Here is a 17,094-nt window from a genome sequence, read left to right as displayed (position 1 = left end):
ATCACAACAGGCCCTCCTGAACAGCCTCTCCCCATCTTTCTTGTAGGCCCCCTTGAGGTACTGGAAGACCGCTATAAGGTCACCCCGGAGCCTCCTCTTCTCCAGGCTGAACAGCCCCAACTCTTTCAGCCTGTCCTCATAGGAAAGGTGCTCCAGCCCTCTTATCATCTTTGTGGCCCTCCTCTGGACCCTCTCCAACTGGTCCATGTCCTTCTTATGTTGGGGACTCCAGAACTGGACGCAATACTCCAAGTGAGGTCTCACGAGGGCAGAGTAGAGGGGGAGAATCACCTCCCTCGACCTGCTGGCCACGCTCCTCTTGATGCAGCCCAGGACGCGGTTGGCCTTCTGGGCCGCAAGAGCACATTGCCGGCTCATATTGAGCTTCTCATCCACCAGTACTCCCAAGTCCTTCTCCTCAGGGCTGCTCACGATCCATTCTCCGCCCAGTCTGTATTTGTGCCTGGGATTGCCACGACCCAGATGTAGGACCTTGCACTTGGCCTGGTTGAACTTCATGAGGTTGGTACGGGCCCACCTCTCCAGCCTGTCGAGGTCCCTCTGGATGGCATCCCTCCCTTCCAGCGTGTCGACGGCACCACACAGCTTGGTGTCATCAGCGAACTTGCTGAGGGTGCACTCCATGCCACTGTCCACGTCACCGACAAAGATGTTGAAGAGGGCCGGGCCCAACACGGACCCCTGAGGGACGCCACTCGTGACCGGTCTCCACTTGGACATCGAGCCGTTGACCACTACTCTCTGAGTGCGGCCATTGAGCCAATTCCTTATCCACCGAGTGGTCCATCCGTCAAACCCATGCCTCTCTAGTTTAGAGAGAAGAATGTCTTGCGGGACAGTGTCAAAAGCTTTGCACAAGTCCAGGTAGATGACATCCGTTGGTCGACCCTTGTCCACTGATGCTGTCACCCCATCGTAAAAGGCCACCAAGTTGGTCAGGCACGATCTGCCTTTGGTGAAGCCATGTTGGCTGTCACCCACCACCTCCTTGCTCTCCATGTGCCTTAGCATGGTTCCCAGGAGAATCTGCTCCATGACCTTGCCAGGCACAGAGGTGAGGCTGACCGGCCTGTAGTTGCCCGGGTCCTCCTTGTTCCCCTTTTTAAAAATGGGGGTTATGTTCCCTCTATTCCAGTCTTCGGGGACCTCGCCAGACCGCCACGACTTCTCAAATACAATGGCCAGTGGCTTGGCAACTTCATCCGCCAGTTCCTTCAGGACCCGTGGATGGATCTCATCAGGTCCCATGGACTTGTGCACCTTCAAGTTCCTCAGATGTTCCCGAACCTGCTCTTCAAGTACAGTGGGCGGTGGTTCATCCTCACAGTCCCTGCTAGTTCTTTCCACAGCTTGGGTGGTAAGACAAGAGGCTTAATAATGAGTTTTAATATCTTCCTGTGAGTCCGTGTTGGGTGTGCCCTCGAGTCTAGCCCCTAAGCTCATTCAGGTATATTTAGTTTGTGCATTCTAGTAGATTTGAGCGTGTCAGTCGCTGGAGCTGTACTAGCGCAAACGCAGGTAGCGAGCGGGGTACGCGTGTGTCAGCCATGACGAGTGGTGCAGCCGGAGGCCCGTCCGAGGGCCCTGGGTGGGTTCAGCAGCAGCACCCGGGCATGTCGCCGTCCCCTCTGCAGCACTGTCACGGCCTCCGCTGGCCGCAGCTCGCTGCCTGCAGCGGCACGGCCGCTCCCGCGGGGCCACCCGCCGCAGCCTGTGAGGCGCCCGCTGCAGCCGGCGCTGGGGGTGGCATTTCCCTGCCTGAGGGGAATCATAGAATCATGGAATGGCATAGGCTGGAAGGGACCTCAGAGATCATCTAATCCAACCTCCCTGTCATGGGCAGGGACGCCTCTCAACTAGATCAGGCTCTGTCAGCTTGGCCTTGAACACCTCCAGGGAGGGGGCATCCACAACTTGTCTGGGCAATTTATTCCAAAGTCTCACCACCCTTGTACTGAAGAATTTCTTCCTAAGATCTAAACTAAATCTGTTCTCCTTCAACTTAAACCCATTTCCCCTTGTCCTATCAGTGGACACTCTTGTAAAAAGTCCCTCCCCAGCCTTCCTGTAGGTTCCCTTCAGGTATTGGAAGGCAGCTATTAGGTCCCCTGAAGTCTTCTCTTTTCAAGGCTGAACAATCCCAGCTCCCGCAACCTGTCCTCGTAGCAGAGGTGCTCCAGCCCCTGGATCATCTTTGTGGCCCTCCTCTGAACACGCTCCAACAAATCTGTGTCTCTCTTATGGTGGGGACACCAGAAATGGACGCAGTATTCGAGGTGGGGTCTCACAAGAGCAGTGTAAAGGGGGAGAATCACCTCTCTTGACCTGCTGACCACGCTTCTCTTGATACACCCCAGGATGCGGTTGGCCTTCTGGGCCGCATGAGCGCACTGCCGGCTCATGTTGAGCCTCTCATCTGTAAACACCCCCAAATCCTTCTCTTCAGTTCCTGTACGGACCCGAGCCTCACACACCGCCCGAGTAGCGAGCGGGGCGGAGCAGGTTCCCCGGGGATCGCAGACGCTGACGGACCGCCCGCCCTCGCCACGCACCGCCCCCGCCCTGGCACGGTGTGCGCATGCGCCAGTAGCGGCGGCCGTGCGCCGGCGGCCCGAAGGGCGCATGCGCCTGAGGATATGCCCCGCCTCGTATCCGTCTTTTGGATTTTTGGGGAGTGTTTATTTTCTTCTTTTTTTTTTTTTGTCTATGGCTGCCTCTGCCATCGGTATGTCACCTTTCTGAAAAGCAGGAGTCCGAAAGGCTTTCCGTCTTTGAAGAAATAAAGCTCCCTCGAACGGGCTGTGACCTTTCAACTGCCCGGTGTCAAAGGTCACTGTCAAAATGGCGGCCGCTGCTGAGAGGAAGAGCGCTGGCGGGGCCCGGCGGGCGTGCTGCTGAGGGGAGCCTCGCCCGGCCAGCAGAGCCCGCGCCGTCGGCCCTGCACTGCCCTCCCCTCCGTGCCGGCCAGCCAGCCAGACAGACAGACAGCCCGCCAGCCCCAGCTGGCTGCCCCGCCCGAGAACGAGCCGCCGGAGCCCCCAGCCGCGCCGCCCGGAGCAACGCCCGCGGCCGCAGCGGCGGTAAGGCCGGGCCGTAAGGGGCTCCGCGGCGCTGCCTGCGCTGCTCCCGCCCGGCCCGCTCGCTGCCCGCCCGTCCGCGGAGGGTGCTGCCCCAGCTGGCTCTCCCGGGAGCGGGGACCCCTCGGCGGTGCCTGCCCGGCCGCGGCTTTCTCGATTCTCGATTCGATCGCTCCCACCTCCGCTGCCCGTTGGGCCTGTTGATTTACGTTCTTCTGCGGAAAGGGAGCAGGCAGCGCCTCTGAACGGGTACCGTACCCTCAGTGGAGAGAGGGACCGCGTGCTGCGCTCGTAAAAGGTTATGGAGAAAGACTGAACGTTTTTTGTGTTACAACGATGGTGCTTACCCGAGCTCAGGATGCCTGATTGTCGGGAGTCACAGATCCACTGGGGAAATGCGTGACCGAATCAGACCTGGCGCAGGGAGAAACCGAAGGACCTGTCAGGCGAGTGTGATGTTGATGCCAGTCTGCCGGTCAGCAGTGTGCGTTTAGTGCTGCCGTTCAGGATGAATAGGAAGAAAGGAGACAAAGGATTTGAGAGCCCAAGACCATATAAATTATAAGTATCCATTTTTTTTTAAAGTTGCTGTGCTTGAGACCAGTGCACGTGTGAAACAGACCGCAGGCTGGTCAGTCATTACTTGCCTGATGAAGTTGGAACTGTTGCTTATGGTGTAGTTTGCGCTCAGGATATGTGTGTTGTAGGTTTATGTTTTATTGTGTAAATAGACTCTCTCGTGGACAGTGAGTCTGTCAACCACGCAGTCTTGTCTTACAAACATACTGACATTGTGCTATTCAAACCTTGGAGATCTCTCCACACAATATCAGCACTACAGACCATGCTACCATGTTTTGTGCTTACTGCTGTGTCAAACCCTTATGGGCTGTTTTTATATATATATAAAAAAATGCTTGCATTTATAGCAAGCAGCTTTGTTAAGCAAATTGTTATTTTTACACATTCACTTTTTTGGTTGTAACCAAGCTGTAAAGCAGTTGGTTTTGAATTTCAGTGGATCTTTATTGTATTTCTGTTTATGCCTCCTTGATTTTATTGATAAAATTGTAACACAAATGTATTTCTGAATAGAATCACTCTGGTTGTCATACACGTTTTCATGTGTAGGTAATGTTTGAATCATTGGATACTAAATGTTATCATCCTCTTGTGAGAATGTTTATTGAACTTGCTCAACTGAAGCAAAGTCACTTTTTAACGCACAGGGTACATGAGTATGTGCGTATAACTTGTGATGTGGCATAAAAATTGTATTGTTGCAAGGTTGCATCTTGAGTTGTGAATAGCACTACTGTGAAGTGTGGTGAAGATGCCACCTATTACAGAAAAAAATATACAAATAACTTCTGAAGTGTTAAAAGAAAATTGGAATTACTATTTTTTCTTTCATTTTTTTAAATCAGTTTTATTTACCTACGGTTCTAATACATCATTCGAAAGTTAAGCAAATACATTTGACTTATTTAAAATACCTATCTTGATTGATATAAATAATTATTTAAAATAATACATTCTTATGACATGCTAATTGTAAAAGCACGTACTATATCTTTTTTTCATGTATAGTACCTACTTACATAAGTTATATGTGAGTGTCAACTCGCCAAGTAAATTTTCCACAGGTCTCTGATTGCAAATATTGCAGCTGTGTACCATTTCTAATACTGCACGTCACTAAAGTGTTAGAACTCGGTTCCACGCCATTAGTAATACTCTGTTTTACATACTCTCATGTTCAAAAGCATTGTTATCCTCCTGTGTTACTGGCATTATTCATACTGGTATGATACTAGACTTTGGTTATATTGGAACTTTTCTGACCTTATGTGCAACTTCCATTCATGTTTTGGTTTAGACCATCATGAATTCTCCATATATAAATATATGCTTTATGCAGTATTTATCTATATGTACATATATCCTGTCTGAGCGCTCTCTCTTTTTTTTAAAACTGGTTTATAAAATGTGCAAAACTTTACTTATTTTAATTATTTATATTTTTTTTTTCCAGCACAACTCACCAGGTAGTTTGTATCAACAACATAAGTTTTCAGAGAAAGTCTGTTGTTGTAAGTACTTTTTAATAAAATGCGAAAGTAGAAACTAAAGATCTGGGTTTTCTTCATGCTTCTAGAGGAAACAACTGCACGAACAAGCTAATTATGTTCTTCAGCTTTAGATTTTATACTTTCTAATCCGATGTCTCTCATAAGACTGTCATTCCTAATGATGCGACAAATAAAATGCCTTCTAACTGTGAGTGAACACTTTAATTTCTAAGAAAAAGCTTTCTAAAAGAAAGTTGTTGCCTTGTAAATAATATTACAAGGCAATTTGCCACTCAAAATTGACCTTCAACACAGCGTTAGCTGATGTTAGGGATAGGGTTATAGAGTTTTCTAGCTTATATGTGAGTTCGCTGGGGCTTTGAAGAGACTTTCACCGTTTCAGGCCTGAAGTCATTGAGGCTTTTTGTGAATTTAGATGTCTGCCGAACTGCATTCTGCCTAGGTTTTAAAAGTCATTGTCTCAAGCTCAGATACTGAAACCTAAAACATAGTGATGCTCGTAACTTGAAGTCTGGCCAATAGAGGCAGATTATTTGTGGTAAAACAAGCATGATTGTCAATCCTTTTGAAGATTTTTGGTTTTTATTTCACAGCTCGGATAATTCACCTGTTAAATGATATGAAAGAAAATGTATTGTAGACATCTAAAAGGGCAAACCAATTTCCTTTTTAAATAAAAAGATTGACATTATTTTACCTACGGTTTTTCCTTTGAAAGAATTTTCTTTATATATCTCTACTTTGTGAATTGATAAAGATTTTACAGAAGGTTTTGATTTCTGTTTTCGTAGGGCTATGTGGAACTGACAATATTTCCCACAGTTGCAAACCTGAACAGAATCAAGCTGAACAGTAAACAGTGCCGGATTTACAGAGTAAGAGTCAACGATTTAGAAGCAGCTTTCATCTATAACGACCCAACGCTGGAAGTTTGTCACAATGAGTCGAAGCAGTAAGTGACATGTTTGAAACTCTGCAGATATAGTGTCTTCTGTTGCTGTTGAGCATAACCTATTTTATTGTACTGGCAAGTTTTACCTGGTGATTTCCTAATGGTAGCATACGTTTCAGACAGAAACAGTTAACTTTTGGTATGGTGACTTAATTTTGGGAAAGTATTTTGGCAATAGTTTTGACTCAAGCTATTCTTCTTTAGAATTTATTGTACTAATGATGGGGCATCTACAACGTCTCTGGGCAACCTGTTACGGTGGTGAGGCACTGGAACAGGTTGCCCAGAGAACTTGTAGATGCCCCATCCCTGGAAGTGTTCAAGACCAGGTTGGATGAGGCTTTGGACAACCTGGTGTAGTGGAGGGTGTCCCTGCCCATGGCAGGGGGGTTGGAACTAGATGATCTTTGAGGTCCCTTCCAACCCAAACCATTCTATGATTTGTATTGTTTTGTGAAAGTATCAGAAACTTTTTAAAAAGGACTTTTTGGGAAGAAAGTGATGGATGCCAGTAGAGCTCTCAGTGCTTTAGGAAACTTCTTGTGTTTTTTAGCCAAAGAAATCTTGGGCTAAAATGTTTTATTTTTGATGGACTTCAGGTTTATCTGTGCCCAACTTTTACACTTGTTTATTTAAAGAAAATTTGGTTACATTATTTAGGCAATATCATTTTGTTTATATTCCTGTAGAGAACATTCTACAGAAGTGCAGCTACATTCAAGTTCCACGTGAGAGCATTGCCCTTAGTTTGAGATTTTGTGGTGTTTTTTTGTTGTTTTCTCTTTTGTTTCTTTTTTTATTCCAGCAGAGTTGGTTAAATCAATTTGGTTGCATCAGTATAATATTACTTAGATCAAAACTATTATGTTCTGATAATTTGTCCTGCAAAAATTATCCTGATTTTTATGATACGTAATGTCTGATTGGATGATCATTTTTGTTCCTTCCTATTTTTAAACTGAAGAATATTTATATGGTATTAAAACTTTTGGGAATATTTCCCATGTTTCTTTCTCTTACAAAATAAGATTTTGTAAGATTTGTTTCTGATTTTATTAAACATGTCTGGATAGCCTTATATATAATTATCTTATTACTTAGAAACAAATAATAGGAATAACGCAAATTGTGTGACTGTGTCAGGTTAACTATGGGACTGTTAAATTAAGATGCTTATTACTGTCCTTCAGCTATTTGGTGTGTCCCCTTGGACAGTGATTGCTCTGAGAGATCTGCTAGCTGAAAAGATGGAGAAGGCTTAGTCAGCAGCTTCAGAGATGATGTCACCTTGATTTGCTCCTATAGCTGATGAAGGCAGATTGGAACTAGCTAGACTTATTCCGAAGCAAACTGCAGAGAATTCATACAATCCCGCTGGTTAGGTTTGTGAGAATAGTGGCATTCTCGTATGATGTAGCTGGATCTAGAAGAGGTTGTCTGCTCATTGCCTTAATGACTAGAGCCTTTTAGTTGTTTCTTAGCCCATCTCAGCTAAACCTGATTTGACTTCTCTGACAGTTGTCTGAAAACTAGAGTATTAAAGAGAACTTCTGTTGTTCAGTTGTGGAGATTCAAGTGCTGTTTTTTATCCTAAATTACACACCCTTGGACTTGAACTGTTTGTCTATGGCAGACACTTGATATTCCTCTATTCATCACGTATCCAAGAGTTTCAATTTTCAAGAGTTTCAGTTTGCAAATACAATATTCATTTATATAGGACACTGAATTTTACTGAAATTGATGTACATCAGGAAACACTTTTTTACTGTGAGGGTGACTGAGCACTGGGACAATTTGCCCAGAGAGATTGTGGAGTCTCCATCCTTGGAGATGTTCAGAAGCCATCTGGACATGGTCCTGGGCAACTGACTCTAGGTGGCCCTGCTTGAGCAGAGGGGTTGGACCAGATGACCTCCAGAGGTCCCTTCCAACCTCAGCCACTCTGATTCTTTAGTAACTGAATCCTGAATAACTTCCACAAGATGTGAGAAAGGAGCAGCGTTTATAAAAGGATCAGAGTGAGCACTCCATTATGTTAAGAAAGGGATCAGGAGAGATAGATAATTCTGTCGCTTTGTGGAGGAAGTAAGTTTCCTTGTTTAGCGTCCTAGTGGTATAGTGGATCATCATCTTTTTCTTCGTATTATCCTGTTTAAGAGCAGTGAACGAAATTTGAAGGCAATGCATGCAAAGTAAAATCCCGTCTCAATCCCACTCAAGGGCTACTGTGGCCCGTGGTTTTCACTGCTGCAGCTTTTCGCATTGCTGTTTGAACTTCATAGTAAGTCTCCATAATTCATAGCTCCTGTGTTATTCACAGTTATGAAAGACAGAGGTCACTAAATATTCTAAATGAAGAACTCGTGTGCCTCTTTCTTTATCTCAGAAGTCAAAAGCTACATGGGTTACGAAGTATTACACGAGATGTGTGTTTTTTCCGTTGAATTACCTGGTCACAGGTGGGTGTCGAGCATGATGGTAGCTAAGTTTTGATTAAATACAGCATCTCTGCTCTTAAGGCAGGATTCCAAACAGAAATGCTAGAAATCTAAAATCTGTAGAATTAATACATACAAAAAAAATTGCCAATGGATTTCCTCTGTCCTTCTTTGCTTTGAACTGCTTTTAGAAACAGCAGTGGTTTGTAGTAGTCTTTGTATCTAGTCAGTTCTTGCTCTGCTGGTCGTCTCTTCCAAGTTCTCATTTTTTATGGCAGGTTTAGTGATGATGTCGTTGGTGCCCTTGCAGCTGAACTGGATGTGTCAATTATTTTAAACAGGACACAGATTAGTCATCGAGTTTTCTTTCTAGTGTTACAGGGATAGTTACCTTTGCATGTTTTTTTTCAGTAGTCTGTTGTACTAGTAAATGTGAAATTAAGATAGTTCTTGGCAACCTGTTTATTTAAAATAATTTGTTTTATATCTTTACTCTTTCCTGTGGTGTGTAGCAAATAAAAAAATAAGTTCAAGTTTTAAGGTTTTATATACAAATATTTTCTTGCTTTTGATAATGCTTTTTGGTTTTCTTAAATGTTGATTTCTAAAAGAATACATAAACTATGTAGAAAAAGTTGTTAATTTAATGGCCTTTTTCCTATTTTTTTTTATCAAAGTTAAAATATTTTTAAGACTTCTTACTCCCTTAGTTAGTAACAGAGTTCAATTAAAAAGGGAAAATTCTGTATTTAAGCCACTATAATTATTTCTTTGGGAAGACTTGCTACAATGTCTGTGACTTGAGAGGTTATGTTTGCTGATATGAGGTGAAGGTCAAATGAAGTGATTAATGTCAAGTGGTTAATTGTTTACGTTGTGCAAATTTTGGCATGCAAGAAAACATAGTTAAAAGAGATGTGAGAAAGTCGAGATTAAAGAGAGCTTTATCTATGAGATACAAGCAGCGCCAGCTGAAATTGTTTCTGTCTCACCATGATGTTCTCTGCTACTTCTTCAGTGAGATCTTCTGTCAGATCATCTCTGTGTTCTGAATTGAACATTTGAACAATTGTTCTCGGTTCCAAATAATACTTTTGGGTTTTATCATCTATTGATGCAAAAATCATTGGTACGTGATCTCTTGTCATTTCATATTTTTCACTGTTGCAGAAGGTGAAACAATTTTTTTTGGTCTTGTATATTGTCACTTCTGCTGAATGACAAAAAAACCCTCACTGCAAAGGTAATTAAAAATTGTTGAATTTTGTAGGAAATGTTAGAAACCTTCAATTAGTGCATTGAATATATTTCCAACTTTGATGCCATTGCCAGTTTATCCATCAGTCCCAAGCCGTAATTTCAGGTAACAACTGAAAGAACTTTTAAAGTTTTACCTAGAAATGAAGTTGATCTTCCATCTTGTAATTTCCTCTTGAAATTTAGGACATTGTAGCTTTTTCATGTCAGAATACATGGATGAACTTATGTAACACAGTCACTTCTTCCCTGACTAAGCAAACGTCTGAACAGCGCTGTGAGGTATAAAACAATTCACATAGTTTTACCATGTGTACACAAGGTGGCAGAGAATCCCACTTTGCTCCTGCTTTTAAGGAAGAGTTTGAAATCTTGCAAAGACTGCGTGTAGTGTTGGAGAATGTCTGTTTGGGTCTTGTCTTAAGGCTCTTGAGTGTTACAGCTGCTTCTGTCGTCTTCATCTTCCCTCTTTTCCTTGTGAATTGTTGCTTTCTCGATTCTGTCACTATAAGGGAAGCGAGATTTCTTTTTCTGGGCTATAGTATGCAGGAATCCCACAGCATGTATTCTGACTACTGAGACAACTGCTTTTATCTCGGCCCCTTTTATGTGAAAACAGGCAAAGGAGGTCTCTGTTTTCTTAATCCTGTGGGTAAGATTGTAAACTGTTAAATAGCTGCAGGAAAAGTTTGGAGTTTTGAGGCAGTGGTTCGATCTGTGATAAGTGAGGTTTGTGATGGTCCTGCTGTTGCCTGGTTATATCCTTCACATGTGTGTTGCAAGGTTGAGAAGCTATTGCATTTTATTATTATTATTTCTGTGTAGTATAGCTAGCTAATGTGCATCTAGTGCTTTCCTGTGCATAGGCATTCTATTCAGAGTAATTTTAACCTTTGGCAGTATATACCTATTCATTCACTAGATCAGCTTTTTCTTTTCTTTTCTTTTCTTTTTTTTTTTTTTTAATTGAAGCCTGCAGTTTTTAAACATTAAAAATATGAAGATATTTTGATATCTCCAACTTCACTGTTGCTTTAGTTAGGAGCAGCAGTAATCTGTGAGAGAGCGCAATGTGGTAACCTTCAGGGCATGTCTTGCAATATTCTGTCTTCTGAGAAGTCAGTGATCAAGCCTGTAGCCTATGCACAAAACAAAAAAAACAATACTAGTCAACTGGGCATGTGTTGTTTTGCCGCAATAAATAGCCTTCATTTCCACTGGTATGATGCTTATCTAGTTGTAAATTCGTGATAGACTTTGTTAGAAATAAACAGAGGTGTAGAGAACTTTTGAAGAAAGAGATGGCAAAGCCCTGAACCTTGAGCAAGAATGAAAATCAGGTTTTTCAGTGTGCCAAAGATTCAGATCATTGCCTTATTAATAAATTACCTATATGTCTACATATTATAAAATATGCTGTATATAATATATGCTATATCATCTATTTTGAGATTGGACTCCAAAACCAAGTGCTAATTGTAGCCGGAAAGCAAAGTAGAACAGTAAATTAATTACAGTTAATGAAGAGTAATGAATTACATGTTGATCAAAGAACTTATTTTGCCAAGTTGATGTTAAATATTGTAGGAAGAAAGTGGTTTATAAACTATATGTTTGGGCTGTGTAACAGTTAAGTAGCATCGCTGCAGCTAGTAATGAGAGATGCTATGGAAAGGTGACATGGAGGTTTTTGGAATCAAGGAGTAGCTTTAAAAAATTAATCTCTACAGCTTGCTTCTAGTCAGTCAACAAGCATGCACTTAGGCTTTAATTAAGTGTTTTGGGTGAATTCTAGTAATAAAATGTATCTCTAGCAGGAAAAAACGTGAATGCATATTACTTTTTCATTGTTAATCTACACGTAGCATTAGGAAATTTTATCTGTGTTCCTTGGGCTGTAACTTTTGGCATATGCTGGTTTTGTTAAAATGGCCATATCCACTTTATTGAGAATAGTTCAACCTATGAAAAAATTAATCTGTGGTGCAAGGCTTTTAAAGGATTCTTTTTACAATGAATCACCCATTTGAATTGGAACACTTCACAAAAATAGAAAGATCAGAATAGACTGTTTTCCATAAAATGTTAAGCCCTGTGGAGTCTACCTTTCTTGCTATAAAATCATAACCTTTTCCTGTCTATGAACCCATTGATGTTTAAAAGGTAACCACGAGCTCATCACGATCCTCAAACTTGGACCAAATTCTCCCTGATGGATTGGAAAGGAATCTTCTATCACTAACTGAATTTTCAGAACTAGTTTAGATTAAAATGAAAAACTTTGAGGCTTTACAATCTAACAGAATGTTACTGTTGTTTTCTCTTGCTGGTTTCTTTAATTACTAAGATAGTTTTCAGTCATGCGGTCTTTTTTTAACAAGAGTTTTTCCAGTGGTGTTTGCTTGTCTTCCTAGGATGCCATTTGAAGATAGCTTAAAGCATCATCAGTTGAGGTGGTTATGGTCCCGTTGACAGTCTACCATGCCTCAGAAGTAGCACTTTTACCCCTCAGTATGTCAGATCAGAGAGCTAAGCCTACTGAAAGCTGTCTGCAACAAGGAAAAAAGACTTTTTTTTTTCCATTTGGCACTTCCAGCTGCATCACCGCAGGGTCGGATGAAGAGTAGTCTCCTTAATGAGTGAGGGAGCAGGAATGTGTGGCTGAGACTAGGAGACAGCACATCAGCTGGAGTTTAAGTTGGTTTGAATTGTTCTGGAACCACAGCCAAAGTTATAGTATATTCCAGTGTACAAATTCAGCCTTGTGCTTTTGAAACTTGTTGACATTATATCCTATCTTTAGGTACATTTTGTCTATGAAAGAGGAAAAAATGATCATGTATTAAAACTTGGGATTTGGGTGTTTCTATGCTCATATGCTCCCATTTACTGTTCACGTCCTATTTTCAGAAGCTTCCAAGCAAAGTAGACGAGTACTGCTCCTAACATTCTCAGTCTTGGTAGTGGTGCCAGGGAATTTGTGCACTATTATTGCCAAAGATCAAGAACTGCATGAAAATATGTTCTCAATATGTTTCAGTGTTTTAGCAAATTTTTTAGATGTGGAAGGCTAGGAATATAGGAATGGTGTTTGACATACCTAGACTTATAGGATCATCCTGGCATGGTTAATTACCCTTTATTCTTCCAAGTAAGGTACTGTAATTTGGGTCGAATGCTATTTTCTCTGTGGGTGGTGAATGGAGAATGGTTAGATGAAAGTGAAATCCTGAAATGAGATCATGTCTGCTTTGTGTGGACTTCAGATTCCATGGAAGAGTGGAGTCCACAGCCAAAATTTAATTTACTCCTTTGTGGTGCAGTAACGCTGCAGATAGCTTTATGCTTGATTGGGGCTCTGCCCTTATAGTGCTTGGATTCATCAGTGGTACACACCTAAATGCTTGAAATTCTGGAAAAAAAGATGATCAGTAATTCAAACGCTTTCTCTTCCCATAACAGAGCTGTGCAAGCTTTTGAAGAACTGTGTGCTAGAGGATTAGTATGAAGAAAGGTGTCGCTTCCATCTTTTACAGAGTTTGAAAATCCATTTTGAAAAAGTATAAAAGCTATGGAGTAGAGATGCAAAACCGAGGTTATTTTTGAACTTGCCTGGTCAGTCCTCCAGCATCTGAATATAATCAGATTAAATAACAAGAAGATAACGTCCTGCTCATAGTCACTGTAACCGCAGGCACACGCGTGTTCCTGCGCGTTTCGGTAGAAAACAGTTAACTGAAGCGGTAACTGACGTAACGGTATTACTTTGGAATGAAACGTGCAGTCAGTTAGCACCTAATACATAGTAGCTTGAACAGCTCAAACCTGATACCTGATTACAAAAATTTGTGTCTGTATCCTAAATGAATGAATGATGGTAACATTTTAAAAAAAAATTGTTTATAGGCACTAAAAAGTATAATATGCATTTCTGTGTTTTAGTGTATTAAAGCCAAAACTCTAGCATCAGGTATTTTGTGTGGTATTTAAAAGAGCATAAAGTAAAACTATTCTTATCCATTCAAGCTAAGAGGGGGGAAAAATACCATTCCCAAGCTAAAATCTTGCTGCATTTGGAAAAGCAGCATCAAATCAAAACTGCAATATATGAGGAGGCAGATCTTCAAGACAGATCTTTAGAATAAACATACAAACTTGATCCAAGATTTGCCAACCCAAGAATTTTTAATTGCTATTCCAGTAAGCATAAATATTACTTTTATTGGGAAGTAAAGAGTGCTGAGCACTTCTCATTTAATTTACTGGGGATTATTACTGCTTAAATCTTTCTGATCATAGATCACTTCTATAAGAGCTTATTTTTAAGTTCTGGTTTTTGAAATCTAATGTTTACTCTTTCTTTTTCCATACACTCCTTTAAAAACCCAACAAAATACTTGGTTGAACATGCATCATGAAATTCAGTATAGACATCCCATAACTTCAGAAGTTGTTTGTTGTAGCTCAGCATGTATTTTAAGAATTAACTGGGTATTTCTGACAGGAGGAATCTCAACTATTTTTCCAATGCCTATGCTGCCGCAGTCAGTGCTGTGGACCCAGATGCTGGAAATGGAGAGCTCTGCATTAAAGTTCCCTCAGAGTTGTGGAAACATGTTGATGGTAAAGTAAAGAGACCACACTGAAAAGCTTTATTTAAGATACCATAGAGTTGTTAGTTCTGAGTTATGCATAGGAAGATAGTAGATATAAATAAATAGAAATAGCATTACTTCGTGAAATGGTGGTTGCTGTTTCCTTTTCCTCACCTGTATCTTTCCAGCTGAAGTCTGAAAAATACCTTCATGCTTCTTGGTAACATGGAGAAGTGGTTGCAAAGTTTCTCAACACCCTTTACAAACAAACTCCTGGGTGGTCATGAGCCCAGCAGTACACATGAGGATGTGGGTATAATGGAGCGTGTTGGGTGCTGAATTATAACTGTTTGAAGCTGCTTGCAAAGAAAAGAATTTACAAGGATATGCCTATGTACATGTCGTTTAAAAAGATGTATTAATTTTTTCCCATCTCACTTTGAAGAGTGGTTGGTTAAAACTGACTCAGTAGTGAAAAGTAGACTACTTTGTAAACTGGTATACTAGATCCTGGAACAAGTAACTTTTTTAATCAATTACTCTCCAACATTAATTATTTTCTTATATGGTTTTATCAGTTTTACCCATGGATTTGAGAAACCTGTGAGAGAGAAAAAACAATTGTATCGTGAAGCTGACTCACACAGTGTTGTCAGATACATCTTAATGGGAAAGCCACATTTAATTTATTTTATTATTTTATTTATTTTTTTTTATTTTATTTATTTATTTTAATTTCTGTTTAAGTTCCTGTTTTGTTACTTGTAAGCCTAGAGGGGAAAATATTCAAACAGGTATAATTTTTCTTTTCAAAGTCTGAATGCCAAGATGTTGGGGTAAATTTCACCATATGCCTGAATTCCTTTTGCCAACTTACCATAGGTGAGATTTCTATGAAACTAAACCAAAGCAAAGACACTTCACTTACAGGAAAAGCTTTAACTATAATACGAGGTTTTAAGAAAATGCAAGCAACAATAACATGTCTTTTGAGAATGTGCCTGTTACATGCAGTTTTTGTAGAAAATTATTTCAGCAAGATACAAAGGAGATCACGGTTAGTGTACAGTCACTGTGTAAAGATTCTTTACTATTGGGGAATTGGAAGATGAAATATAACTCCAATTACTGTTTTTATTAATTACAGGATATGAATTTATAAGAATCTTTAAGTTAAGCTTAAGAGGTCTCAGTTTTGTAAGCTTTTGAGCTGTGCTTTATAAGTGGACCTTTGTAAGTGAGATGTAGTGTTTACCTAATTTTGAAAGACCAAGACTCCAAAACTGAATGATTATTCTGAAATAATCCTGTAAGTTGTATGTATTTACTCTAATTTTGGTCTTGGTGCTGCAGAGCTCAAAGTCCTGAAGGTGCATATAAACTTTTCTCTGGACCAGCCAGAAGGTGGCCTTCATTTTGTGGTACCTAACATGGAGGGCAACATGGCAGAAAGAGGGGCTCATGTCTTTTCTTGTGGTTATCAAAATTCTACACGGTAAGAAAACTACCTTTGAATGTCAGGCTGTATTTTCAATTTAATCTCAAAGTATAGGAAATACAAATTTTTTTTTCAATAATTGTAAGTTTGAGAAATTCTAAAACTTAAGTTGTGCTTGGAAGGATCTTAATGATGTGAAGAAGGATGTAATGATTAGTAATTAGGATTTCTAGTCTTTATAGCTCAGCAGGAGGTCATAGCAAAAAAATTTGTAGTGCTTTATAAAATCTATGTGTAGTAGGAGTCAGTATGTCAACATTCAAAGTATTGAAGATTATAGTTTGGACCTTGAGAGAAAAATTATCTATGAAAAAGAGAAGTATAATTATTAACCGTTTTTCCCTCAATCGTAACTTTCCTAGATTTTGGTTTCCTTGTGTTGATTCATATTCTGAGTTGTGCACCTGGAAGCTTGAGTACACTGTAGATGCTGCAATGGTGGCTGTTTCAAACGGAGATTTGGTGGAAACGGTATATACCCATGATATGAGAAAGAAGACTTTTCATTACATGCTGACTATTCCAACTGCAGCTTCCAACATCTCCTTGGCGATTGGACCTTTTGAAATCCTTGTTGATCCTTACATGCATGAGGTAATCATCTTCATAGAAGCCTCTGGGGTTTTTTTTTGTTGTTTTTTTTTTTAAGGAATGGGGGACTGGTTTTATGTTGCAGCCAGTATATCTTGGTCAAATACGGGTATGTCCATATACAACCTCCGTTAATACAGTTATATGGTAAAACTTGTCTATTAATGCCTGGATTTAAATTTATCTCCAAAGTAAAGCTTTTGAGCGAACAATTATTCCATTTATGCCTGAATTTATGGGGTTAATTTAGTTGGAGTTGGTAACAGCGTATTTCTCAAAATAGCTTTAAACCCATTGTGTTGCTGGTAGTAGATGAAAATTATTGCTACACAATTGAATAGTCTTCTGAACTAAATTTGGCATTGAGTTTTCATTCTTCACAAATTACTGCCATAAAGTTGAAGTCCACCAGTTTATATTTACATCTGTAGTTTCAGATTGGGTAAGGATGGACTTGGTAGGCCGGTTGAATTACCAGTTTAGCCTAAAGACTGGCCTGTATATTCTTTTGAAAGCGTGATAGGAAAATACTGGGACACAGCTGTTTCACTTGATCCAAAGGCAAACAT

General features: G+C 40.6%; 1 protein-coding gene across 2 annotated transcripts in view; it reads left to right on the top strand.

Annotated features, from left to right (window-relative positions):
* The first annotated feature begins 3,505 nt into the window (after nt 1-3,505).
* The window catches only part of TAF2 (TATA-box binding protein associated factor 2), a 64,634-nt gene continuing 51,045 nt past the window's right edge, over nt 3,506-17,094 (top strand). The window contains exons 1-6 of one of the 2 annotated variants that reach the window (XM_086608797.1): nt 3,506-3,659; nt 5,137-5,191; nt 5,983-6,143; nt 14,346-14,464; nt 15,790-15,931; nt 16,297-16,528. In XM_086608797.1, the coding sequence (XP_086464923.1) occupies nt 3,607-3,659; nt 5,137-5,191; nt 5,983-6,143; nt 14,346-14,464; nt 15,790-15,931; nt 16,297-16,528 (762 nt within the window). In that variant the 5' untranslated portion in view covers nt 3,506-3,606. Of the gene's footprint in view, nt 3,660-5,128; nt 5,192-5,982; nt 6,144-14,345; nt 14,465-15,789; nt 15,932-16,296; nt 16,529-17,094 lie in introns of those variants that run through there. The other variant, XM_086608799.1, reaches the window with a different exon arrangement.

This window comes from Tauraco erythrolophus, chromosome 3 (assembly GCF_009769465.1).
Source record: "Tauraco erythrolophus isolate bTauEry1 chromosome 3, bTauEry1.pri, whole genome shotgun sequence".
In the NCBI taxonomy this organism is placed as follows: domain Eukaryota; kingdom Metazoa; phylum Chordata; class Aves; order Musophagiformes; family Musophagidae; genus Tauraco; species Tauraco erythrolophus.
The sequence above is the reverse complement of the archived record's forward strand: the minus strand, read 5'-3'. Positions and strand labels throughout refer to the sequence as shown.